The following is a 25,690-nucleotide window of genomic DNA, read 5'->3' on the forward strand; positions in this document are numbered from 1 at the left end:
TGTGGACTGCAGCTGTTTATAGTGCCTCCTGTAACAGCTGCATGACAGCTACAACTCCCTGGGCTACTTCCCCATGGCCTCCTCCAAACACCTTCCTTATTCTCACTACAGGACCTTCCTCCTGGTGTCTGATAACGCTTGTGCTCCTCAGTCCTCCAGCAGCACACCCTCTCACTCTCAGCTCCTTGTGCCTCTTGCTCCCAGCTCCTCACACTCGCACCACAAACTGAAATGAGCTCCTTTTTAAAACCCAGGTGCCCTGATTAGCCTGCCTTAATTGATTCTAGCAGCTTCTTCTTAATTGGCTCCAGGTGTCCGAATTAGCCTGCCTGCCTTAACTGGTTCTAGCAGGTTCCTGATTACTCTAGTGCAACCCCTGCTCTGGTCACTCAGGGAACAGAAAACTACTCATCCAGTGACCAGTATATTTGCCCTCTACCAGACTCCTGTACCCCACTGGTCTGGGTCTGTCACACTACATACACAAACACACATACCTTGCACCAGTTTAAGATTATGTCTACACTATGGAGACTATACTGCTAGGTCACCGTAGTTGTGCCAGCATAACCCCGTAATGCAGACGCAACCACTTCTCATAGAAGGGTTTTTTCCATTGGTGTAGGAATACCACTTCCCCGAGCAAAGGTAGCTATGCCAATGGAAGTATTCTTCTGTTGACATAGCTGCATCTACGCTGGAGGTTAGGTTGGCATAGCTACGGTGCTCAGGGGTGTGATTTTTTCACACCCACTGGCCAGACCAACGTAGTTATCTTGAGCTAACTGTTAAGTGTAGACCAGGCCCATGTAAAATTGATTTAGTTAAATTGGTACAAACCCCTATGTGGACACACTTAAACTGGTTTGCAAGCTTATATTGATTTAGCTTTAATTCAGTAATTTACCAAATAAGCTACATCTATTCAGACCAGGTGTAAACCCAGGGATTTTCACAGGTTTAACTAACTTGATTTAAAAACTGATTTAAGTTCAGCATGTACAAGCTGTGTACGTACACCAGCCTTAAAATGGTGTGACTTACTTGATACTGGGCTAGATAATAAGGCAGCTCCTAGCAAGGTCATGTTAGACATAATAAGTTTGCCTTAGTTAAATTAATGTACATCTTCATCCAGCCAATTCATGTGTAAATTATAACATCTTAGAATCCCTTATATACATCTGTTGATTATTCTTAGGGTTGGGTGATTCGGCGGCAAGCAATTGATCTTCTGGGATCGATTTATCGCATCTTGTCTAGACGCGATAAATCGATCCCGGAAGTGCTCGCCGTCGACGCCGGTAACCCTGCTCCGCGAGAGGAGTAGGCGGAGTCGACGGGGCAGCCTGCCTGCCGCGTGTGGACCCGCGGTAAGTATCTTTAAGTTTGAACTAAGATACTTCGACTTCAGCTACGTTATTCACGTAGCTGAAGTTGCGTATCTTAGTTCGAACTGGGGGCTTAGTGTGGACCAGCTCTTAGTTTTTATTATCTGCATTAGGGTAGTGCCTAGAGGCCAAACAAGGCCTCAGAGGGCCCCTCTGTGCCAGGTGCTGTACAAAGAGTATAACAGACAGTCTCTGCCCTTAAGAATTTACCATGTAAATAGACAAGACAGACTCATGATTGGGGAAAGGGTTATAATACCATTTTCCAGATACGAAGTAATTATGACACAACTTTATAATTTTTATTCTAAAGATTTATACTTTGTGAAAAAATAAGAGATTTCCTTAACGAATGATAGCATATGGTCTCCAGTTCGACCAGGCTTTGGGTGTAATCATTTTATGTCGAAGAGAAATGAAAGGCAATCCTTGTCTTTCCCAGTTTAACTACTCTCATTATTGCACCTGTTTGCATTCATTTATAATCCTTTAAGACTGTCAGCACTGAAGAGATATTGGCACACCCTGTCCTGAGTTTAAAGACTTTTCTCTCTTGATTTAGGAGAATTATCAACAAAAATTATATTCCTCTTTCTAATAACTTCAAACTTGTTTTAAGATGTCGAATTTTTGTATAATTTGACGGCATCTGAATTACATATAGCTTGGTGCAAAGAATTAGCATTAATGCAATATCCATATTGAGGAGCCAAGCACAGAAAAGTCAGAAAATGGAGACTAAAGTTGAAAATCAAACTTAACTCTGCCACTTTCCCCTTGTATTTATGCCTTAAAATATGATCTGACTTTAAAGTGGAGGACATTAAAATTACAGCATTTACCAAAAAATACCTGAGATCCATGATTATTTCCTATTCTAAATACAGTAAAAAATACCGTTTCTCAAACACCGCTGTGTTATGTGTATGGTAACTATTGGCATATGCTGACATTTTAATGGTGACTTTTGTATACATGCACAATTTTTTTTAATCTGACCATATGGAAATATTTTTTTATTTATTTTATTTTACACACATACAGATATCAAAAACAGCAGAATCACGTTGGCTCAAATCTGATAAAAATTGATAAAAATTCAGGAGGTAGAGAATAGGACAAAAGGAAGAGCCAAACTCTGACCTCTGATGAAATCTGGGTCTAGAAACTAAAGTGCTAATATCAGCAGAACATCATCTTTTGCAAATACTTAGTGAGGAAAATCCTTAACAGGAGGGAATTTGCAAGATCGGATAGGAAATCTGCAATCTAATACATTATTTCTTGCATTTCCTTTCAGCATGGGATATCATAAAGTCCAACTGGAAAATAAAGAGATTTTGTATTGATTAAGCTACTACTAACTAGGCCTCAGATCATGGACCAAGCTTATTCTTAGTATAACTTCACGGACAGTAAGTTGTTACATCAGAGATTAATTTGGCCAAAAAAACATTCAAATCAGATGAATTTTGTTTGTCTGTTTTACCAGTCAGGAACTTGCTAAAAATAATATTTCAAAATTTTCCAAAGCATTAAATAAAAAACCTGTTGAAAGTTAGCAAGCGAATGTATGAAATCACCCAAACAATGTTGACTCTTCCTCACTCATCCATCAATAATCTACCCTGCATCCGTTTCACAAACAATTCATAAAATACTTCTATTGCTCTTTGAATGAACAGTGAACATCAACAAGTGCAGCAATGTTGTGCCTGCATACAAGTAATTCTGTTAATGAGCAAAATTAGAAAAACATCTGAGAGATAATCTTAGGGTCCCCCCCCCACTTTCAAGAGTTTACAATAGCAATAACAACTTTGAGGGATCCCAGGGATCTTATAAATTAGCTAATGAATAAATATAGTGATTAGTTCTCTCCACTTGTCAAAATAAGCCAGATTCTGATATACTAAGTCTTTACATAGGCAAAACTCCCATTGATTTCAACAAGTGTTTTGCATGAATAATATCCGGGTAAGAAGTGCGTAAGGATTGGGCCCTCATCCCCAGGAAATTCCTTGTTCCTAAATCATTATTGCTTGATTAGAGGAAGGAAGACATAACCCTTAATTTTTTTTGTAAAAGAGAGCTAAAATGTTCCCTTTTCTTCCATCCCATCTCCTGTTGTTCACCAAAATAAAAGCTAAAAATAATTAATTCACCATACCCACAACGTAGCCAGCCATGTAATAATAAAGACTGAACAAGCTGAAACAAGGACTTGAAATTGCCTTCTCCCAGTCAGAGGAAGTTTACCTTTTCCACTAGCTCATAATCCATTTTGAAAGCCCAAAGCTGGAGTCTAGCAGAGAGCTCACTAATCGAGGAGAGTGTGAGAAGGAACTGCTCTGCACTGCCCAGTGGGATGTCAGGGTTTGCCATCTGGGCCTCCTGGATCTTCTGTTTTTCTTCCTCCGTAGGAATCATAGTTAAAATTTTCTAGAAAGATAAAAGACATTATTTTTAATCAGATATACAAGAGCAACGATTTCAAACCTCTTTTTTTCATGGAGGGTAAGGAGAGGCAGAAAGGCAAATGTATACAGCATATATTTGGAAACCCATTTTTTTTCAGGCAGGTGTCCATGGAAACAATTAAGAATCATACTGAAGGCTTGACACTGGTTTACATTGTGGTGATGGGATTCCTGACTCAAGCAGCTGTAAGTGAGAGCAGAATCGTGCTCTGATTATATGCAACACAAAACCACTGCCCAGGAAACCTAAACCATAACAAGGCAATCTGAATAGGTCTAAAATTGTAATTAGAATTCCGTATTGTTTCTTTTATTTTTATGGAATGAAAGTGATTAGCCATTGGAACAAACTAAAAAGGCAAGTTGTAGATTGTCCATCTCCTGGTATCTTCAGATCAAGACTGGATATCCTTCTGGAAGATATGCTTTAGATTGTAAGCTCTCTGGTGCAGGGACTGTCCTTGTATTGCAGTATATACACAATGTAATGATAACTGGGGGAAGGAGGAGCAAAGAAATTTAATTCTAGATTATCCCTCTTCTGTTCCAAGTGAATGAATAGACTAAATTATTCCACTCCCTGTTTGAAATGAGTACAGCCTTTACACGTCCCATCTGCATATCTCAGGTGAAAACCAGACTGTCTTGTTATTGTGTAGTATAAGAACAAAGAGACACTTTGTTAAATTGAAAGGTAACATAATATGTTCAAAGCCAACAGGTAAAAATACTTCTTCATATGGAATACACTAGGAAGATGGTCATCAGGACAGATACTGTGGCTGGATTTGAATTGATAAAATATTTTCATTGATCAAAGGTCATTCTTCACCTGATGGGGTCGGGAGGGAATTCCTCACTCCCCATATACAGATGCAACATTGAGCAATGAGCTAGATGTATCAGTAGGGAAAGGAGCAGGTGCCTCTGAAGCATCAGGCATTGGCCACTGCTGGAACAAGATACTAGATTGGATGGATCAGTAATGTAATCTGTATGGCAGATCCTGTGTTTCTTTGACTTTTTCTCCAGAATTGATTCTGCCATTACAAAGGGCTACAGAAAAAGCCTAACGTTCTTTCCAATGAGTGAACATAGGTCAGCGTCTCGTTGAAAACCTACTACACCACCTTTAACGAGGCTGTGTTCAGCAGGGCTCAGGTCCTGGCTTATTTGATGTGTTTATGTTGTATAACATAAGCCAGAGAATTTCACCCAGTGTCCCCTGTATTAAGCCCAATCAGCCTCAGGGGGATGGAAGGGGATATAATATTTAAGAAAATGATCAAGATGATAATAAGGGCATGCAATTTTTGTCCTGAAATTTATATGATGACAATGTAAAATACAAATGGAACCCACTTCCTCACCTTTTGAATTCTAAGCAGTATCAGTGTTTTCCTGACACCTATCCTGAAAATGGCTTGAAATTACTGTTGAATGCATTTGCCAGAGAGCCTTCATTTACTGAAATCAGAATGGTTTCTTGATTTATTTTTATGATCTATCTGTAATCAGTTTTACATGCTTACATCCGTTGCCTAGATCATATCTAGAGCAGATCTGAGAACTGAACTGACTGCCTCAGGGCACCTCTCATATCTCTCTATACCGAGTCCAGTGCTTAGATGCTACTGCAATGGGCACTTTATAAACATTCAAAGAGATCAGACAAAAGGAGAGACAGATTAGACAGACAGATATGGACAGATGAGATACAAATCCTAAATGGGGCATCAGGAAAACTTCTCAATAACTCCCCAGGAAGAATGAGGCCCTCCAGCACCTAGTCCTCTCTTTCTTTTTAAAAGATGACTTAAATTTCAGTGACTTTGTGAGGCTGAATGGAGGAGCCAGGATAGTTTGCAACTGGGATTATTTTAACATTCATACATGGCCAATTTAGCAGACATGATTGATGTAAAAATGCTTTTGATACATTCTGGTCTCAGAAGGGGAGACACTTTGGCAGTTGCAATGCCCTCAATTACCCCCTGCAAATAACTAGGGCTCCAGGCTTTTGGCAGATATACAAGGATCCTACAATCTTTCTTTTTTTGGTGGTAAAGCATCCTCACTGTAGGGATTTTTCAGCAGCCTTAGGGCATTTTAACCAGAGCACTGAAACAGCTGTAATTCCAAAGGGACTCACTTGGTCCCTGAGCTTTGTATAAACACAGCAGGCCAGATGGAGCTGACAAAGAGCATTCAATCCAAGCACTGCTACTCTGCTGAGCTGGTGCATGTGGTATGTGTAAAGGAAAAGCAAATTCAAAAAGCCTTATTTGTAGTGCAAGCTTCAAGGATCATCCTTGCCATTGAATTACTGCCCTGATATATGCAGAGCCACTGCTGACTAACTGGCTGATCTCACACTAGTTGCACTCAAGGTGGAACCGAAGCCATAACAACAGGCTTTTCACAACACTTTTAATGCACTCTAGCAGTCATTTTTATCCTGCTGATTATGACCTCTGCCTTCCTGAAAAAGCAATAAAATGTTCTTATTTTTGTTTTTCACTCTATGACTAATTTAAACCATTCATTCAGTGTGGAAGATTGATGAGTCTACCATCTGCCAGTTTATTATTATTATTTTTTACACATCATTGACAAAAACCATGTAAAAACACAGTAGGACAGAAGGTTACTGGCACATCATCATAACTCACAACCTCTTTGTTTCCACCACTAGATCATAACCAGCTTTGAATTTACTCATTATTTCATAATACCCAATAAGGCCCATTTTGGGTAGAGAGCAAGGAAAAGCTTACCAAGCCCCATAAACAGTCTAGGCTCATATACTTCTTGCTGGTGGGGTGTCACAGTCTTGTCTAAACTACAGATTCCATGCCCATGCATACCCTTGTAATCGTTTGGCCCAGAGTGCATGATTCCAGAGAAAAATCTGTCCAGTAAAGTAGTATTTTTATGGATACAAAAGATTGTTTTTGGCCACCTGGTTCATATGAGATCATGATACTGATTATTTTAGTATTTGAGTTTAAAATACCCCCCAACGTTCCTTTTTTTGGACACTGTCAATTGCTGGAACTCTGTGGGGAGGGGAGAATGGGGGGAAAGACATATTATAAAACCATTACTCTTCTAGGTTTAGTCATTCTGAGTCTGAGTTCCAAAGTTTCTGATGAGAATGCTTTATAAAGTACTAAGTCCCTTCTTGAATCTAGGAATTTTATAGCCAAATATACATTTTCTGACATTTCACCCACAATTTCACAGGGTCTTGTGCCTTTCAGACAGCCGTTAACCATGCAAATCTACGGTTTACATAATCTGGAAAAAAAAAAAGTCCAGAACTCAACATTTAATTACTATGACCACCTGAATTTATTATATTTGATTTGGACTCTCAAAAACACATCCAATTTCAAAGAGAAGGAATTGTATCCAAAATACTTCATAATGTTAGTGATATCTAGAAATCAGTAACTGATTATCAGCCTTGCTTAATTCAAATTGGTTTTCTTCTTCAACTATTCATTGAATTTAAATTTAAATTTAAAGCTAGGCTCCTACGTACCCAAGTCACGTTTGAAGAAAGGATTTAGTTGCTTTTGAAAATGGGACTTAGGCGCTTTTGAAAAAAAAATTCCCCTCAGTCTTTAATTTCAAATAATTTTAACCTGATGAAGGCTAAAACTACCAATATATAATTTATACAATATAACATCATAATCTAGAACCTTAGATACACACACTGTGCTCCTGTATTTCATAAAGGTACAACGGCCCACCTCAACCCCTTCAGTCCACTTTCCACTCAGTTAAATTAATCATGCTTACATGCACAATGCAAGCCTCCTCAGGTGTACAATTTGGGTCTGATTCTGCTTCCCTTACTCATAATAAGTACCACTTTACAAGCAGACTCACTGATTGCCTTCATTGAGGATGAGGACCAAGAAGTGTTGTGGTTGACTTTTTTTTTTTTTTTTTTTTGATTTGTCCTTCAGATGAATCTGCTAAAACCACATACTGGGCACACAGAGTAGACTTTACGCTTATCTCATAAAGAGCCAAGACTGCCACTCTCATTCACAGTGAATAAATAGCACCTTGCTCTGCAAGTAGTCCAAACTTGATTGGACATATTGAGTGCCAGACTTTCAAAAGAAAGCACAACCAATGTGGCAACTAAAAGATGACTCACCATTTTATGTGGATTCATTGGAAAAGGGTGCATTTTTGCAGGAGCACCTGTTGGGCCCTCCTGTGAAAGTATGACCCTACCAGTTAATCCTCTACATACTAAATTTAATACATCTGCTTGCTTAAAATCAAGCATGCCTCTTTCTCTCTCTTTTTTACAATTCTCAGTAACTAACTACTCCAAGCTCATGGGCTTTAAGTATACTACATATAGCCACTCTTTTTTCTGCCTATCTCCATTGTGCAGTTTGAGTAAAAAGTCACAGGGATAGCAAGATTTGTTTTTATTTGACAGTGTGAAGCTGGAGGACAAACTTAATTTTTGCCTTTTGATTTTGGTTCTGGCTGTTTATAATCCAAGAAGGTTTTTCACAGTTCATATTTTACATAAATCTGCCAACTCTTCTGATTTATATGCCACCCTCAGAGGGTTTTTTAATGGCTCCCACGTGTATCTGATTTCAGCTCAACCCTTGGAATATATTAGCCCTGTGGGCTACACCTACATCCAGAACATCAATAAAAGACCCTTCTGATGCTAAAATTATGTCTTCATTATGGGAGCCCAGGAGGACAAAGGAAATAGAAGAATGCCCCAAAACAAGATTTTGCCAGTTTCTTATGCATGCTAACATACAGCACTATCACTTTAAAAGCATGACAGACCCACAGCTCCCTCAGCAGCCTATACTGCGGGTCCTGCAAAATGATGACTCCCAGTTCTACTATACAATACTATGGTGTTGAAGCCTTTCTTAAAGTGTGTAGGCTACATGTCGCTACACATCACAGTGAAAGGCAGGCTGTGTCCGTACTGTGGTTTTTAGCTACTTGCAGCAGTGAAAGGCTCTGGCGAGGGGGAGGCAGTGGAAAAAGTCTCTGGCAGCTCCCTGCTGAGGAAGCCTTTTCCTGTGTATGGGAAAGATTTCAGCAGTGGGGAGGCAGCAGGGCACTACACTGATAAAAATAGCTCTGGGACCCTCGGGCTCCAGCCGAGCCTGATCGCCTACACGGCAATTTTACAGCCGTCCAGCCCGAGCCCCACAAGCTTGAGTCAGCTGACATGGGCCACCCGTGGGTGTTTTATTGCAGCACAGACAAGTGGCCACACTGCAAAGCAACACTGGAGCTGCACACAAGTGATTGTATTGGATTAGCAGCACAGAGTGATTGAATCAGCATCTGATGAGTTGTGCTAACCTGAGTTTGTAGACTGTAACTATATTCCCACTGCATTACTACCTCAAGCATCACCAACAGTTGAGTTTTTGAACTAGTGATTATTGTGTGTGGATGGAGCTGGTTTAGGGACAGCACTCCAATTATACCTTGAGCAAACACTGCTGTGAAGATAAGCCCTTAGAGGTGCAGCATAGACCTCACAGCGCATGGGGAGGAGAGTAATCCTGGGCTGCTCTGGGGGCTCGAGAGGACCCTGGCAAAATTTACACAGCTTGAGTCACAGTTGCCTCCTTGGGCTGCTCTATAGGCTGTAGAGCTGCATTATGCATCCCGGGTTCCCTACCCCAACATACCTCTCCTACCCTGCCCCTAGCACAGCTCCTAGCTCGGGGCTTGTGAGGAGTCCTTAGAAGGCAGCCTTACAGCAGTCTATCACATTGTCTGTGCTGGAGGAATTCTCTGAATATGGGGCTTTGGAGAGCCCCTTATGTCATGCCAGTCTGTTTACCTCGCTTACAGGACCACAGGGGGCATGAGGTTCTCAACCCTTGTTCTTTTGTGAAACTTTCCACACAATTTTAGCAGTAGCTTCCTTACATGAACCTTCTATAGGGAAATGGAGAAAGCTAAAATTCTTATGTACAAAATGTACTCCTTGATTCTTTGGCAGCTGTTCAGTTTGCTACAACAGTAAGGGCTTATTTTTCCAAATTTTGCATGGCATGGGTAAGCAGAAAAACAAAGCAACGAGAGAACAGGCTCAAATCTGTCATGCAGAAATACAGAGGGCGTTGACACACTGATAACTGGTACAAATTTTGAAATGAATATATGACTATTTCTGCACCCAACAAAAAGGAGAGAGAAGATGGTGGCTGGAACTATGATTGCCAGTGCAGAGTTGACATTTTCACTGGCAGTCTGAGTGAGCAGCCTCCATTACAGTCTGGCAAATTAACACAAAAGACAGTAACTTGTAATATCATAGGCAGAGAATATAGCAATGTCTATATTTAAGATTTTAGACTTATTTCATTTTAAAGGCTCATTTTCCATTGCCTATAACTTTTTCAATCTTCAACTTTCTTTCAGAATTTGGCAGACGTGGGAGCAAAAGAACAAAGTTAGCGGGGGAGGGGAAATAAATTTTATCCCTTAAAAAGTTCTGTTGGCAACTTTTTTTATGAACAGCTTTAGCACAGCAGGGACAGATGGCAAACACTTGAAATCTGGCAGGGAGAGAGTCCCTAAATTGCAGATGGGCTTTTCAAAATGCCAGTGAAAGTTGACTATCATTTGTCAAAGTTATATAATTTTAACAATCGTATTTTGTGCATGACTGGAGTTTGCAATCTCTTAATGGTCAGTCAGTATTCTAAGGGGCTTGAACAGGAGTATGTTGATTGGGAAAATTTGTAGGCCATGCAGTGTTTTTATCTACAATTAATGAAGAGACAACGGGATTCTTCCTTCCATACGACATGTGAGTGTGTATAATACAAAGTAAGGAAGTCTGCAAAGGGTCCAAAGGAATCCTGGCTTCTTCTAAATAATCTGGAAAGTTGTGTATGGAAGGAGGCCACATGGATTGCATGAATACCACAGTATAGAGCTATCAACAGCTATTTAACAAATAGTTGATCATGGTGGAATTTCTATGTTTTCTTATTTAAAAATGTAGGAAATTCCATTAAAAATCCCCAAACCTATGTCACAAGAATGGTAAGATTGCAAAGCGAAGCACTCAGAACTCAGGAAATTAAAATGTGAAGGTGATTTGCACAAAATTAGCTCTGCCTTAGTCTGAGTATCCATTACAATAGGATCTGTTATTAAATGATCATAAACTATTTCCCCCCCACATGAACCCTACCTCACTCAAGATATAGCTTGGCTAGGGACGAAACAGCATTATGGAGTGAACTGATTTGCTTTGTTCACTGCAGTTGTGATATGCAGTGCTGTGAAGGAAACTGTTGTCCACAGAATCGCTGTCTCATTCATTGTAAATTACATGGTGTGTAGTGTAGTGAATGAGACAGGTCTCTAATCATCATCATCATGTTCCTATTACACCTCTGGTGTTTAGGGCAGTGATGAAGCTCTTCCACTCCTGTGTGTTTCTGGCAAGTCTTTCAACAGTTCCCCACCTCTGCCCCAGGTTTTTCAGCTCGGCTTCCACAGCTCTTTGCCATGTTGTTTTCGGGGAGCCTCGTTTTCACTTGCCTTCAGGTGTCTATCTTATTGCTACTCTGGTGATGGAATCCGTTTCCATCGGAAGCACATGACCGATCCATCTCCAATGCCTCCTGGCAATGATGGTGCTCAGATCCTCTTGGCTGCACTGTGTCAATAGATCTTGGTTTGAGATTGTTCTGGGCCAAACAATACGCAGGATTTTTCTGAGGCAGGTTGTATGGAATGAAGACAGTTTGGACATGTCATACTTTCTCATTCCCCAGCATTCTGCACTATAAAGTAGTGTTGAAAGTGCGCAGCTCTGATAAATCTTGAGTTTGGTTTTGGTGTTGTATTTTGATGATTTCCAGACTGTATTTAAGCTCCTGAAGGTGTTCCTGGCTTTATTGATTTTGTTCCAGATGTCCTGGCTTGTTCCAACATCCTGGCTGATGGTGCTGCCCAAGTATGTGAATGTTTCTACATTGGTGAGAACATAATCCTCTATTCCTACTGGTGATAGTGAGGCAATATTAAAGGTCATGATATCTCTCTTATTGCAGTTGAGTTTCAGTCCAATTTGCTGGCTGAATGCGTTGAGTTGAGTTGTTTTTTTTTTGTATATGGTGTTGGATATGTGATAGGAGAGCAACATCATCTGCGAAGTCCAGGTCTTCGAGGAATGAGAAGAGTGTCCATTTAAAGCCTCTTGGCATGTCTTCTGTTGTACGCTGCATTACCCAGTCGATGGCAATGTTGAAGAGGATTACAGACATGACAAAACCCCTGACGTACTCCTGTTTTGATTTCAAAACCCAGCTCACTGTGATCAACACTGCATGTAAAGTTGAAAAAGAAGCTTTTGATGACGTTGATTATATGGAAAGGAATTCCATAGGCCCACAGAATGAGCCATAGGCTGGTCCTGTGAATGCTATCAAAAGCCTTCTCAAAATCTGTGAAATTTATGTAGAGTTGCTGTTGCCATTCTAAGCACTGTTCTATTAAGTTTCGTAGAGTGAAGATCTGGTCTGTGCATCCAAGCCCTTTCCAAAAACCAGCTTGCTCTTTTCTGAGAACGCTTTCAACTGCTTCTGATGTATGCTGGACTATGATCTTACACAATACTTTGGTTGGCACAGATAAAAGTGTGATACCACACCAGTTATTACAATCACTGAGAGTTCCTTTCTTTAGTATCTTCACTATAACCCCATTGGTCCACTCATCTGGCACTTTTTCCCTTTCCCAGACTGATATAAATAGAGGGGCTCTAATGGAAGAAGGAGAATGGACTTGAAGTTAATTCACTGGACTGAGATTCAAGAGATCTGGGTTCTATTGCTGCTTATGTGACTTTGGGCAAGTCACTTAGTACTTTCGGTAGCACAGTAGTTGCTTACTCCCAGTCGTCCTCTTGTGGCCAGGCATGGCGTAGCTGCTCTCTCACTAGGCTAGCATCCCCTGCCGACGGTCCCTCTGGCACTGTAGTGGTGAGTCTGCCAGATGACTTGGCCCTCCAGCCAGGTCACTGTCTTTAGTCTACCCCTTCTGGGTTCTCAACTGTCCCAACTAAAATTCACAAAATGTTGTGAGAAACAAAAGCCTTCTGCCCTCTCTGGGGCTCTTCCACGGACAGTCTTTGGGTCAGCCTGCTGCCCCCTTGTGGGGCTTGACAACAGTTACAATGGGCTTGTACACCCCTTGCCTTGGGGCCGATAGGGGAACCTAGTCACTTCCCTGGTTACTCAGGGTGTCTCCCTGCCTGGAGAGTTTTTCAGTCCCTTCCCTGCTTTTTAATCAGGGTCTCTCCCAGGTCTCTGTTTCAGGAGAGCTTTTCTTCCTCACTCTCTTCCCTGCAGTTTCCTTTCCTTTCCCTCCTCTGCTGACATAGGACCCTGTAGGAGCCTTTGTGATCCCCGCAGTCTCTGCAAACACAGGTGCAGACTCCTTTTACACAGGAATCACCTGGTTCCTTTCACATGGGCCTAGGGTGACCAGATGTCCCGATTTTATTGGGACTGTCCCGATATTTGCTTGTTTGTCCCGCGTCCCGACCAATGTTCGGTCGGGACACTGGACAAACAAGCAATTTTGCCCTTCACTCCCGCGCACAGGCGGAGCCCGGAGGGGCTCGCACTCCCTCCGCCCCGACTCCGCCCTCTCCTTCCCCCATTGGATCCCTCCCCAAATCCCCGCCCTGGCCCCGCCCCCAGCCCCGCCCCCTCACTGCCCCATTGGATCCCTCCCCAAATCCCCGCCTCTTCCCCAAGCACGCCATTCCTCCTCCCTCCCAGGCTTGCGCCGATCAGCTGTATGGCGGCGCAAGTGCTGGAGGGAGGCCTGGGGGACGCAGGGGAGCGCGGGGTGAGTGAGTCCGGCCTGGCCCCAAGCGCAGGCAGGAGGGCAGGGCGGTACCTGTAGGGGCAGCCCCGGGTCCGGCCTGGGGAACCGGCTCCCTATACGCGCCCATGGGTGGGGGTGGGGGGGCAGCAGCTGCCCACGCGGGGACTCCGACAGGGCTTCACCTCCCGCCACATGGAGGAAGCGGCAGCCCCGTTCGTTCCCCTGCGGGACCCGAGCGGGACAGGGGGGGCTGGTTCCTGCTGCCCCCACTCCGGGGCCGCCCGCGATGCTCTGCGGGGCAGCTGGGCGCGGGCCAGGCCCGGGCACACTCGGGGTGACGGGATTGCGCCGCCCCACAGGGCGGGCTGTAGAGAAACCCCGTCCCGGGGCGGAGGCAGCGGCAGCCCCGTTCGTTCCCCTGAGGGACCTGAGCAGGACGGGGGGCTGGGGCCTGCTGCCCCCACTCCGGGGCCGCCCGTGGGATTGCACCAGCTGGGCACCTTCCCCTATGGGGGGAGGTGGAGACGAGGCGAGCTGGTGTGGGGGGGTGCTCCGGCGACTTTTTTTTCCCCCTCCGGCCCCCCCTGCGTCCCGATATTTCAGTTTTGTCATCTGGTCACCCTACGTGGGCCCATCCTGTAATCAGGGTTCACTTAGCCTCAGGCTCTCCAGCCCACAGAGCAAGCCATACATGTACACTCTCTTGATACCTCAGTTCAGTACATAATACATCTGTGAAATGGGTGTCTTAATATTTCTCTACTTCACCGAGGTGCTGTGAGGATGAATTCATTAAATGTTTGCGTGATACTCAGCTATTACAATGGAGGAAATAAAAAACCTTCTTATTCAGTGCAGGGTTCAAATGGCGCAGTAAAAAAAACATGTGGCCACACATTAAAAAATGAGGAGAAAAAGAAATACTGAATAGCTGTTGCTCACTGAGCACCATCCAACCTCTGCACTGGTTCAATCCTGTAGGGTACTAAGCACTCTGTCTCAGATGCAGCAAAGCACTTAAAGCATGTTATCATCTTCAAGCACATGAGTAGTTCCACTGCAGTCAATGGAGTACTCAGATTCTTAAATTCAAGCTTAAGTCTTTGCTGAAATGGGGGCACAGTAGTCAGCATATTGCTGTTTGAGTCCTGAATGAGGTAGTAGTCCTGTGTGAAAAAATAGTATGTGGCCATGTCATAGGAGACTATATCGGAATGCATATGACTCAGGAGAAAAGTGAAGGTTGTGTAGGCAACAATATGTCATTTCCTGACTTGTGAGTGCTTCACTTTGCAATCCGCCCTATTTTGTAGTCTATTTTAAAAAGAAATGATGGAAATCTCGCATCAGTCAGGGTGCAGCCAGTGAAAAGGCTACCCAGAAAGGGTGGAGATGGTGCAAAGCACTCACTACCCTGGCAAGTGGCTAGTGTAGCCTCAACAGTAGGTGGCACTGGTTGGAAAGGTGAGGTGTCCAGAACAGCCGGTGAGGTGTTGAGTCTGCCAGGGGAGGTAGAAATTTAAGGGAGAAGATGCATACAAGATTCGTAACATCTTTGCTATGCATTCTGTTTTGGGCCCTCTCTAGAGTCATAATTACTAAAGGCCCGATTATTCACCTGCAGGATATGAGCAACGTATTATGGGAGGCAAGTACATGTGTCACTTGGAAGTACTTGTATTCCACCAGAGGAAGATCAGGCCCTGGCATTAAGTTAAAACATAATAGTTTTTTTTCTTTTTTGCATTTAACTGTTTGCAGCTCAGTTTCCATATTATCTTGCTTTTAACTTTTCCTTCTTTCCTAAATATGGGGAGGAGGGTGAGGGCTAAAGAAAAATATAAAACTGAAATATTGGAAGATGATCTGCAAATGACATATTCAGTCAGGTATTGATTGAGATTTCAGACCAGGACTTGAAGCATGCAGATTACTCTTACTGTAATTGTACAGGTTTAGTAAAAACGTTTAATTTTTTTTTTTTTAAATCAAAATTAAAAAACAGTAGCAGCAGTTTCTTTTTAGACTTCATAGAGGAACGTTTTGATAAAAGAATAATAAACAGAGCTCATCTTGGATCTCGGTAAGGAGATCTGAAAAGTCAAACATGTAATGGTAAAAATTACATCATCTGTAATCTTTTTACCAACTGGCTCACTTCAAACAACAATAACACAGAGATGCTATTCTGAGGACAACCAGCCATTGCATTTGTTTTCCATTTGATATACAATCTAGAACAACTGCAATAGCAAACCAGGCAGGAACTTTATTAAACCTTGTACATTTTCCAACAGTTCTAAGAACTGTGAATTTACCCCTTGTAGATACCTGGATGTGCAAGTGTTCAACATTTAATATATATGTATGATGAACAGGATTTAGAATTTGTAATAACTTAAAAAATGTGAAACTAAACGTTGAGGGAATACACAAAGAAAGATATCTGAGTGCTACCACCCTGAAAATCTCAACAGGAATTTAGATTCAAATTTTCTTAAAAATTAAGCACAGAAATCCATACTTTGACGCTTAATAAACAGCCTGATGTTCAGAGAGGCAGAGCACCTGCAGTTTCCATGGGATACCAACTGGAGTCTGAAGTACTCTGCACATCTGAAAATACTAAACATGGATTTAGAAGACAAACTTTAGGGACTTAAGTTTTTTTTTAAAATCAGTCTTTGAGTAATAAAGATGCAGGATTGAATGCAAGAACCCGCAGGTATATATAACTAATGTCAAGCCCCAATGATGAAAATAAGGCACAGAGATTTTTTCCTTACACAGAGATAAACTACAGTATATCTAATACTTGGGCAAAATTATATGCTCACAATTTAACCCTGACCGTATTGGACTATCCCTTCTTACCTCTATTCCCTCCTTGTTTAAGGCATATTCATCAAAGTTCAAAATAGCAGTCTTGATGGTCCTTGGCGGGGGTAACACTGTCAATCCAATATTAATAGCATTGCTTCGTTTTGAGTCCAACACAATGATCTCTTGTCTCTTTCCATCTGCAGCAGTTTTCTTGGTAAACAGGTAAAGAGAAGAAAATTAACTTTGATACAATTCTGATAATACAAAGCAAAAATTTACATCGGTCTTCAACGACTTGAACTTATGTAATAGTAGCAACACTGACAATAAAAACTAGTGCATCCATAAGCAAAACATGGGGTAAATTCTACTGTCGTTTACTCCCCTGCATCCCCAGTGAAGTCAATGGGGGTTGTCAGAGTTTAAACTAGAAGGCAGAAATTAGTCTTATAACTATACAAGATAGCTATATTATGTACTTTTAGCTATGAGGCTTGGGATTACAGAAATTTGGGATGGGATTCAAAATTTTTAGATAAAGTTTGATGTTGCCAGTATAAAGTGATAACTGTCTCCAGCTGATAGAAATTAAATGTCACCAGAAACTGCTAGAATTTGCAGGAATGCTCAGCAGAAGTGTGCACTAGTGGTTAGAGCAGGGAACTGGGAAGCAGGGCTCCTGGGTTCTGTTCCTGACTGGCTATGTGACCTTGGATATGTCACTTAACCTTTACCTCAGTTGACCTATTTGTAAAAGGGAGACAGTAATACTTACCTATCTCATAGAATCCGTGTGGCTTGATTCAGAATGGCTCTATTATGTTAGAAAACAAAGGTAGACAATGGTTCCATGATTGCTCTGAGAAGGAGCTCCAACACCTCCTTTTTGGAGGTGCAGCATGTGTCCTGCCTGCACTGCTTTCTGTCCTGTGGCTGGTGAAGGAATAACACCATCCCATTGATTGTGGTCAGAGTACTGTGGCTGATCCCTGTGCAGGTGCGGACCTACTTTTGTTCTCTTATCTCCTTTGCACTTCCATGTAGGGCCAGCTATAAGCAAGTCCTTAATATGTACCAAGGGCTTTGAGATCATCCGGTGAAGTGTGTTAGATAATAATGACAATACAGATAATAATGAAAGTGAAAAATATTAATAACAATATATTTTTACAGACCTCAGTCACATTTTTTTTATAAAAATGTAAAAAATATTCTCCGCACCCAACAGTGACAAAAATGCCTAGCCAACTAAGTAAACTGATTTGCAAAACACGTATAGGGGAATTATAAAATTTTCAATATGGTTTTCATTTAGGCAACACATCTTTTATTTTCTCATCACACTGCATTGGAAGGTGCGTTTTTTGGAAAGCCAAGGATGTAATTGAATACGGCATATGATGTAGGACTCTGTTACACACTGGACTTTGTAAGCATATTTCTTTCTTTTCCTCCTTCTTTGCTAGCATACAGTATGAGGTGGGAAGATGCTGTTCACATCCATATCTGGATCAAATTTAGGGATTTGAGTTAAAGTCTGAAGCCCCTATTCAGCAAAAGCACTTAAGCATGTACTTAACTTTAAGCTTTAGCTCCACCCACCAGCATGTCGGCTCACGCAGCTAGGCCTGTGAGGAACAAGAAGTAATCTGTGCATGGTATAAAACTGGGGCAGATTACTTCCCTTTTGGATCAAAGGGGGAACTAGGAACCAGATTGTTACTACCTGAGTCTCAACCTGTTTCCTGGCCTGCTCTCAGGTTAATGCAGCTAAGCTCTGGCATTACTTGGAGCTTGTGCCAAAGCCACAACTGGGCCATAATTGTTCTAAAGGCTTACACACATTTTCATACTGGTATAACTATTTCTGTAAACAGTATGATTCTTTTAATGTGAATGTAGTTATGTCAGTATAAAGGTGCCTTTTACCACAATAGCTTATTTGCCTTCTTGTAAGGGAATAGCTATAATGGTATAAGTACTTTTATACCAATATAACTGGGTCCATAGTCAGGATGGCATAATGGCATAGTATAGTTAAAGAGATACAACTTCTGTGTATGTAGACAAGGCCCAACATACATTTTTAGATGACCAAAAGTGAACTTTGCTTTCAATTTTCTAGTTCTATTTTGCCAGATTCGTTTTCTTCATGACATTTGCCAAAAACACCCTGAAACCACTCTTGACCTCTTCCCTCACTAATGTGACAGGATAGTCTCTTTATGGAGGATCTAATTTAGGCATATTGTGATATACACTTTCCCCTAAAGCAGTCATTTCCAGCTTCAGAGCCATTAATCAATTTTCCAGGAACACAGTAAGTGGCCAACATCACATAAAAATAAGGCTGTGTTCACCTAAGATTACTTCCTTTGGGTCTCAATCACACTAACCCTTTTGTAAACAGCTACTTTCTAACTTGTATTTTACTGTACAGAATTATTTATTGTGGGTAATGCCGAAGAAGTGAAATTTAATATGATTTTTCCAATAGCCTTGCAAGCAAGTACTTTTATATCATCTAACAATAAGACAAAACTAGCTTCTTCCCAAAAAGTAACCCCTGCATGTGCAGCATTTAAATTGGCAAGACAATTTGAGTCACCTGATTCTGCGTCAGTTATATGGAGGATGTTGCATTGTCCTCTGATTGTGAGAAAGCAATTAGAGCATCCCATCTATTTCTATCTTGATTAACAAGGATTATTGGGATTTCAAAAGGAACTGAATGGGATTTGGAGCTCTAACTCCCTTACACTCCTTTGGAAATCCCAGCCCACATGTGTAATTTACCTCAGCCTTCACTGAAGTTATGCACATGCAAGGGATATCCTTGTGCACGCAGATGAGAATATATTCCTTAGTCTTTACTCCCTACTGGTTTCTCAGGCTCCAGGAACAGTAAATTCAGCCCTATCCAATAGGAAATGAGCCAGCAAAAACATAATTTCTAAACTATGCACTGCAGACAGCTGCAGGGTTGCATGATAACATAATTTAACACAGCAAAGGTGCATTTGTTTTCATCTCTCTGCACAGAAAAATAAATACGTTGAACCACCTTGCCAATATACCTGCCTGGTTTGGCAGTGTAAGAAGGGAAGAAATCTTCAGACTTGCTCAGTAAAGAAATCTGATCTCGCTCTTTATGTCTGCTAACAAGCTGTCACAGCCCTCTTGTCCCACAAATAAACTGTCTGTAGTGGAGGATGCTGTGATTCGTGTAATCATGCAGTAGTTTTCTGTTATGTTACCAGTTTTCTGCCAGAAATCACAAACGTCTCCACATGTTACATTCAGCTATCTGAGGTATATTTTATTTTATTTTGTTGTAGTCCATTGTGTTTAATGAAAAACTTATTGTGAGCCAGCATCAGGAAGTGGCTGTTTATAGCTGTGTTTTGTGGAAATCATAGTTAAGGATTAGAAACAGGAGTAAAATTGGTTGCAGCTGTATCAAGGAGCATATCTGGTAAGATGGAGCCAAAAAATCCATACCTCATCCTCTCTTCTGATCTTAATTTTAGTCTCTTTCTCAATTTTCTGAACAATTCATCTGATGAGCAATTGTCTACATCTACTGCATTGAAATCTGACTGGTTGAACTTTTATTCATTACTCTGTATTCTGTTTTTTAGGAGAACCAACTGAACTTGTAGCACCTCTTATACTACTGTGCAGTAGACCAGATTGGACACTAGGAGATAGGCATAATGTGATGCGTTCTCACTGGAAATTGACAAACTGGTCTGGAAAAAGTAAGAGCTGGGCTAATTTGAGCACAATCGCCAAAGCAAACCTGAGGGGGGAGGGTGTGTACGTGTGTGCATGCATGTATTATTATTATTTTTTTACAGATTCAGTTATGTCTTTTTAATTACTCCGACTTGATCTAAGGCTTGGTCTACACTTACCCCCCAAGTCGAAGTAAGGTACGCAAATTCAGCTACGTAAATAACGTAGCTGAATTCGACATACCTTACTTCGAACTTACCGCGGTTCAGACGCAATCCACACGCGGCAGGCAGGCTCCCCCGTCGACTCCGCGGTACTCCTCTCATCTAGCTGGAGTACCGCAGTCGACGGCGAGCGCTTCCTGGTTCGATTTATCGCATCCACACCAGACGCGATAAATCGAACCCGGAACTTCGATTGCCAGCCGTCGAACTACCGCGGTAGTGTAGACATACCCTAAGATCTGCTCTACCTGCCCTCAACAGGTTTGATGATATCCCCCCTAACCCATGGGGAGTCTCAGAAGTCTGAAAATCTTTGCTGGGCTATTTCTTGTTCTTCATTACATGATCCAGGCCCCTGGAGTCAATAATCTGTGATACTTGTGACTCTCAGAAGACGCAGGGTATTTGCGATTTGAAAACAACAGCTAGCATGAAGAAAGAAGAGAGGCCCTCACTCCTCCCAAATTAGATTTGTTAGAAGGAGAAGATGGGAAATAGGACAGATCTTGGACTGGACACACAGAAGACTGGGGTTTAAGAGGCAAGACCACCATCAGGTGGGGTGGTGGGATAAGGCCTGAGCCAATGCCCACTGAAATTCATAGGACTCTTGCCACTGACTTCAGTGGGAGCTGGATCAGACTCACAGACAGCAGAAGTCACAAGGTGCAGCCCAAGAAATCAGGCAGAGCCCAAGAGACTCATTGTACTCAGAGGAAGAGAAGAAAGTCAGGGCACTAACACAAAACATTACTGGGATTCATATCAAAGATGTTAAATGGTCTGGATGAAAATGGGAAAGGAAAAGGGTCTGGTTGAGTGGAAGGAAAGATGTTGGGTTATAGAGAAAGAGACAAGAAGGCTTGAAAAGTTTGGCTATACATCAACACTTTACCAGGCTTATCCAAAGTTTGTCCATTAAAACAGTAAGTCTTAAAAAAATCAGTGCAATCTTCTGTGCAATGATAATGAAACTCCAATCTTGTACTACTGAAGGGACATAATGGAAGTTAAACTTGTCATCTCTCATGCAGAGAAGTCCCTGCCCTCCATGTACGGGTAGGTGCTTTGGCACAGCATTTGCTCCTTAGCTGGGAAGATGAGTCAGCAGATTTCTTTGAAGTCAGTGCAGCCTTGAATTCTGAAGAGGGATTTAGATGACCACTTTTCTCTTCGAGACTAAGTCTCCGAGACTAACCTCTAAGAGAAAAGTCGTCATCTAAATCACTCTTCACAATTCAAGGCAACACTGGTTTCAAAGATACCTGCTGATTCATCTTGCCAGCCAAAGAGTAGATGCTGCGCCAAAGCACCTACCAGCCCATGGAGGACAGGGAAGGAAGTTTGTGTAGGGCGGAGATGAGTGAGAAGAGCTTGGGAATCTACTTGGTTAATGATTTGGAAAAATTAATCAATCGATTAAAATAATCTAAACTTTTATCATAATTTATGGTAAATGTAAAAGGGTAAAAGTAAGGCAGACCAGTTCATCAAAATATTGACATTATAAAGTATACAAGAAACTCTGTGGAAGTGGAAATATGTTATAACTCTACATTCAGTTCAAGGAATGATTTGTTTTATGGCTCCTAGACAACATTCTCATTCCATCTGCTCCAGTCCACACTCAGAGTGAGCCTTCTATGACAGATGTATATTTACAAGGAAGGAGAGTAGTAGGAGTAATATACCAACAGTGGAGAAAGCAGAGGAAGTGAAATTAAGCTCAATGTGCCCTGAATTAATCATTGATTGGATTTATTTTTAAAATCTGTATGAAATACATTTCAGATCTATATGCACTGAAAATCATTGAGCTATTCTTGTGTCAGAGATAATTCAATTTAAAATTATAACAACTGTGGAATCTATGTAATTGATGTATTTGTATGCCTACTGTTTGCTGTGTAAACATTTTATAAACTGCAGCTATATTATCTACATTACCAATACATAACTGGTATGACACATCTGTAATTCTGATTATTTTGGCTGAAATGATTACACTCTCAGATATAGCTCAGGGGCTCAAAGTCAGCTGTACAAATTAGTCAGGAGGACATTCGATTACAATTTTTTTCTTTTTTTGGTGGGGAACTGAGTCTTTATTGAAGGCGCGAGGTGATAGCCTTGGAAACAGAAGTCTTCTACTTATACCCAAAAGCAAGAGCAAGGTAGGGCAAGCTTCCCTGCACTGATACAACAATGTCTCTCTGCACTGGCCTGGAGGAACAGTCTCTAGGAGTGAGAAAACAGTGCAAGATTTCAGATCCATTCAATCCTTGGCCTACCAGCTGAGTCAGTCAACTGTGATGTGTCTGCTTGACCAAGAACATCAATATCGACTGTCAAACTGCCATTTATAACAATTTCAACTGGATTTGAACCAGTGACTTAGGAATGAAGGACTAAAGATCTAATTTCCAACACCTTGAGCCATCTAGTCTTCTGGATTGTTTGTTTTTGAACATATGGATACTTAATAATTTGTACCAATAATGGAAAAGTAAAATGATCACGGTATTATGTGGTTTTTCAGAATTGTTATAAAACTTGTACTAATGTGAGAACTTAGGCATATGTACAACAGATACATTGGCAATGAGTGATTTTCTTATATGTGGCCTTACGGTGTATCTTTTATTAGTACTATAACTGGAAAAAAACATTGTTTCTCTGATACCAATTACTGTACTTACATTAATAAATCAAAAACAATCTAGCCATGAACAGCAAGGGTTCTAGCTAATAACTTTTAAAGGCTAACTTTAAATCTCCATTAAATTCAACTACAAGAGACATCATAAGAGTTCAGCATTAAATGGTTATGTTATCAACCTTTAAGGTTTATTTTTATGATAATGTTCCTATGAAACACAGAAGTATTAGCAAATCAAGATTTTCTCTCATGAAAATTTCATATTTTCATAATGAAATTTGGATAGTCAAGTTATCTAAGTTAAGGATGAAAAATATTTCTGTGAAAGGTGGCAAAAAAAATTTATGCATGAAAAGAAGAGAACCCAGGTTATGTTTGCAGGGCTTGGCAATATGACAAAAAGTTCTTTTGACAAGTAATCTTAACACATTTGAAATGGAAATCATAGAGAGACAATTAACATGGAACCACAAGACTATTTGCACATTTCAAAGCAGAACCATACTTTAATGTTATGACCCTTTCAGGAATAATTCCTGGAATGATTATGAAAATAGTACGAAGATATATTACAGGATATATGTTATGAGAATATATTACAATGATTTCATTTGGTGTCCAATTGTAACAAGCCCTGTTTTGCCTCGTCTCCATACATGCCTAATGACAAAGCTTTAAATTTCACTAGCAAGGTAAAAGTAGCCAGATACACAGATCTGAATTACCTTTCCTTAATGCATGATGCACTTTGGTATCCATGGGGACAACATTTTAAAATGTGGGTGCTTAAAGTTTTTAGGTATCTATAATGATTTGTCTACACCGGGACATCCAGGAAAATTAATCCAAATTAATTTAAAGGTGTGAATTTGAAGAGCATTAGTTTAACCGCATTCAAACCCTGTGTGAACACTCTCATTCAGAATTACAGTGGCCTTAATTTAGGATAGTTTAATTCACTTTGTAAGTGAATTAAGCCAAACTGAATTTGAAACACAGCACCCACACAGGGACTCAGTATGGTTTAACTAATCCACTTCAAATTCATACCTTTAATTAATTTGGATTAATATTCCTGGATACCCCCTATGTTTGAAAATTCTGGCTATGAAGTTTACAATGCTAATATTCCCCAGCTGAAGTGAAATACAAAAAGTGGTACAGAAATATGATTCACAAGAGCAGTATGGCATATGGCTAGGCACGTATATTGTTTGGGGTTCAGCTCTTATTGTCAGCTCATGGAGTGTCTGGCTGTCTTTCTAGAATACTTAACTTATGTGCACAAATATAGAACATATATAAAACATCTTTGTTAATTTCCTTTGTTTTTTAAACTCTTTAAGCATAAAATATCATCTAAATTAATCTAAAAACAAACTCAAAATTAATAAAAACTAAACTAAACGTTAGAAATACCTTTGTGACTGGCAGTTCCTTGGATTTAGACTCAAAGAGGTGCTCCAGTTTGGAAGTGTCCACCTTAATGGGTTCCAGTTTCGACCACAGGAATTCTTTACAGCGTTTGTTATTTTTACACTGCCACTCAAATGGCCGTACCTCGTTCCAAAACAGACGGATGGTTTTCTTCTTCTTCATGAATGCTGGCTGACCCCTAGAAACCTGGGGTGACCCTGAACCCTGAGGAGTGCTGAACAGTGGAGGAGGAGCCAATAAATTACCAGAGGGTGGAGGTGGACATCCAAACAGAGGGGGAGGTGGTGGAGGAGGCAAACCCAAAAAGGAAGGTGGAGGTGGGGGAGGGGGAATTAGGGAGTCCCCAGGACCCATATCAATGTCCAACACATCTACATCATCCTCATCCCCCAAGTCTGTAAAATCCATGTCTTTGATTTTAAGTTCTCTAGGATTAGCCATGAGCTGATCCCAAATGTAATCAGATTCCGTCTTGGGCTGTGCCGGTGTTTTCTCAGGGACCTTTTCATCGAGCTCACCCTCAGGCAATACTGTCCCCTTGGCCAGCTCAACACTGTTGAATTTTTCTGCAAAGGCTTTCACGCTGCCTTGGTTGTCCAGATTTCCAATCTCCATCTTTTTGACACTTTCATCTTTGGCCTGCTTGCTGGCCTGCAGGACTGAGATCCTACTGGCTAGGCTGGTGATTGACTCATCACTTTCCTCCGTCTCCTTCTTTTCCTCCTCCTTCTCCTCCAGATCTTTCTCCTCTTCATCCTTGGGCTTCTTGTTATGGGCATACAACATATCCAGCATGAACCGTTTGTTGTTGAGAATGTTGCTGCACTGCTCATTCACACCAGCATCTTGAATAGTTTGTGACCACGTACCTGTAATCACACACACACACAATGAATGGAAAAGCAACAGGGTGTCAGGAATCCTAAAAATGGCATTGGAAATGTCTTTGGTGATACATGTACAATTATAGTATGAAACCGGATAAAGGACCTGTCTATACAAAGACTGAATGTGCAGCAAGCTGGGTTGTGAATCTATCTCATGCTGACTGTCCAT

General features: G+C 41.2%; 1 protein-coding gene across 2 annotated transcripts in view; it reads right to left on the minus strand.

Annotated features, from left to right (window-relative positions):
• Positions 1-25,690, minus strand: part of FHOD3 (formin homology 2 domain containing 3) — a 652,884-nt gene that overhangs the window by 64,492 nt on the left and 562,702 nt on the right. For both annotated transcript variants that reach the window (XM_065398378.1, XM_065398377.1), the window contains 3 exons: positions 24,617-25,503; positions 16,628-16,786; positions 3,651-3,833 (listed from right to left, as the gene is read on the minus strand). In XM_065398378.1, the coding sequence (XP_065254450.1) occupies positions 3,651-3,833; positions 16,628-16,786; positions 24,617-25,503 (1,229 nt within the window). The remainder of the gene's footprint in view (positions 1-3,650; positions 3,834-16,627; positions 16,787-24,616; positions 25,504-25,690) is intronic.

The sequence above is a fragment of the Emys orbicularis genome, chromosome 2 (assembly GCF_028017835.1).
Source record: "Emys orbicularis isolate rEmyOrb1 chromosome 2, rEmyOrb1.hap1, whole genome shotgun sequence".
Classification (NCBI taxonomy): Eukaryota; Metazoa; Chordata; order Testudines; family Emydidae; genus Emys; species Emys orbicularis.